Source organism: Octodon degus, unplaced genomic scaffold (assembly GCF_000260255.1).
Source record: "Octodon degus isolate 3935 unplaced genomic scaffold, OctDeg1.0 scaffold00183, whole genome shotgun sequence".
Taxonomy (NCBI): domain Eukaryota; kingdom Metazoa; phylum Chordata; class Mammalia; order Rodentia; family Octodontidae; genus Octodon; species Octodon degus.
In genome coordinates, this window is record NW_004524759.1 from 533063 (window position 1) to 534947 (window position 1885).

The 1885-nt window shown below is 39.6% G+C and overlaps 2 protein-coding genes across 4 annotated transcripts in view; both read right to left on the reverse strand.

Annotated features, from left to right (window-relative positions):
• The window catches only part of LOC101593148 (alcohol dehydrogenase E chain-like), a 178167-nt gene that overhangs the window by 141311 nt on the left and 34971 nt on the right, over positions 1–1885 (reverse strand). The window lies entirely within an intron of this gene.
• Positions 1–1885, reverse strand: part of LOC101569815 (alcohol dehydrogenase E chain-like) — a 21943-nt gene that overhangs the window by 15816 nt on the left and 4242 nt on the right. Inside the window, exon 4 of the mRNA XM_023703882.1 lies at positions 927–1187. Coding sequence (XP_023559650.1) covers positions 927–1187 — 261 coding nt within the window. The remainder of the gene's footprint in view (positions 1–926; positions 1188–1885) is intronic.

Below are 1885 nucleotides of genomic sequence, written 5' to 3' on the forward strand. Positions count from 1 at the left end.
CATACACAGTATGTTGTCCCAGGCAAAAAAGGTTTTCTCCTGAGGTATAGTTTGGCATTAGCAACACAGACAGGATTCAAGGCAGAACCAAACTAAGTATAGGGATGTGTTGGCCTCTGGAGACTTATTCAGCAGAGTTCTAGAGAACTCTGGCTAGATGAAATATGGATGGAGAGATGTTTTCTCCATGGCAACTGATATTTGAAATAGTTTGAAATTAATATCTCTTAAATTTCAAGATTGATCTAATCACTGCAAGCTTGGAAATAGTATTTCACATTGACACCAGCTGACTTTAATTCAGAGCTTAACACTCAACAGATGGCATCTTGAGAACTATTTCATACACATTCACTCATGTAATCTGTAACAGTACTATGAGGTAAGCATTATATTTGGGGGGCAATATTTCATTGTTCTTTTCAAAGCATTTTTTGTTTGCTCTACCAGGCATGGTGCTGTGACTGTGTTAAAATACAGAGACTCATTAAAGCAAGTTCTTCCTCATGATATATTTTCTCTTAATAGTGGACTTGGTACATTATTTCTTTTGGATAGTTTTCAGAATTTATTGAAATATAAAAATAATGAAACTATATGTGTATTGGAAAAACAAGTTTGCTATCATAAGTATGGAATTTGTATTATTTATATTTCCTTGTGGAACTATGTTTGCTGCAAATCAAGGATATTAATTAATAAGGGCACAATTAAAATACAAATACTTTCCTTCAGTAAAGAAGAAATATATGGTAATATCTCCTACCTTATAGAATAAGGGATTTCCCATAACCCTAAATTTGATGAGCACAAAGCAGGAGACTGTATTTCTAACATATATTTACATATAATATTTGCCCTGTACTTTCCAGAATTATATTCTAGATTGCAGAAGATGAGATAGCAAAGCAAATTTTGGCACATACCATGGTGTCAAGCCGACCAACGACTTCAAAGGAGAAATCCACACCTCCATTGCTCATTTCCTGGAGTACCTCCTCAATAGGTTTGTCATAGTCTTGAGGGTTGACAAACTCAGTGGCACCCACCTCTCTGGCCTTTGCAAATTTGTCTTTGTTGATGTCCACTGCAATGATCCTGGCTGCTCCTGCTGCTTTGCAGCCAATGATAACAGACAGGCCGACTCCACCCAGGCCAAACACAGCACAGGTGGAGCCCTGGGTGACCTGTATTTGCAGAAAATGCAAAAGTGGGTTGCTAGTGGTTGTTAGAATGTGTCTAAGCCATATAAGTAGCAGGCCTTGTCACCTTTCAGGAGCTACCCAGACTCCATGTCAACCTGCTGCCAAGTCTTTTTTGGCTATAATTCCTTTAGGTTTAAATTGAGGCACTTGAACTAAACCAGTGGTTCTCAAACTTTATTGCACATGAACTTCATCTGGGAGATTTTAAATATCATGGCATCCTTGCCACAGTCCATGCTAATTAAATCAGACTCTGCAGATGTCAGCTTGGCTCCAGTGCACACCGAGGGAAGCCCTGAGAGCCAGTGGACTAGACAAGTTGTAAGCTCTAAATACCAGTGATTCATCCTGATGAGACTCTCACATCCATTGATAGCCAAGCCCAGTTTCCAGTAACAGACACAGCATTGTGGGGATGACACAAATATGTGAGGTTGCTCCAGGAGGCTGAGCTATAATCTACTCACACTATCAATATTTCTCCTAGCTCAGTTCTGTAACTTTCAGTAGACATAAGCAATGCAATGAAAACAGAAATTAGCTCTGAAGTACATAAGATGAATCCCTGTTTAAAAAAAGACTTAGGGCTGGAGAGATGGCTCAGTGGTCTAAAGCACCTACTTAGAACAAGCTTGGCAAAGCATCAGGGACCGCGGTTCAATCCCCCAGCACCACATGCC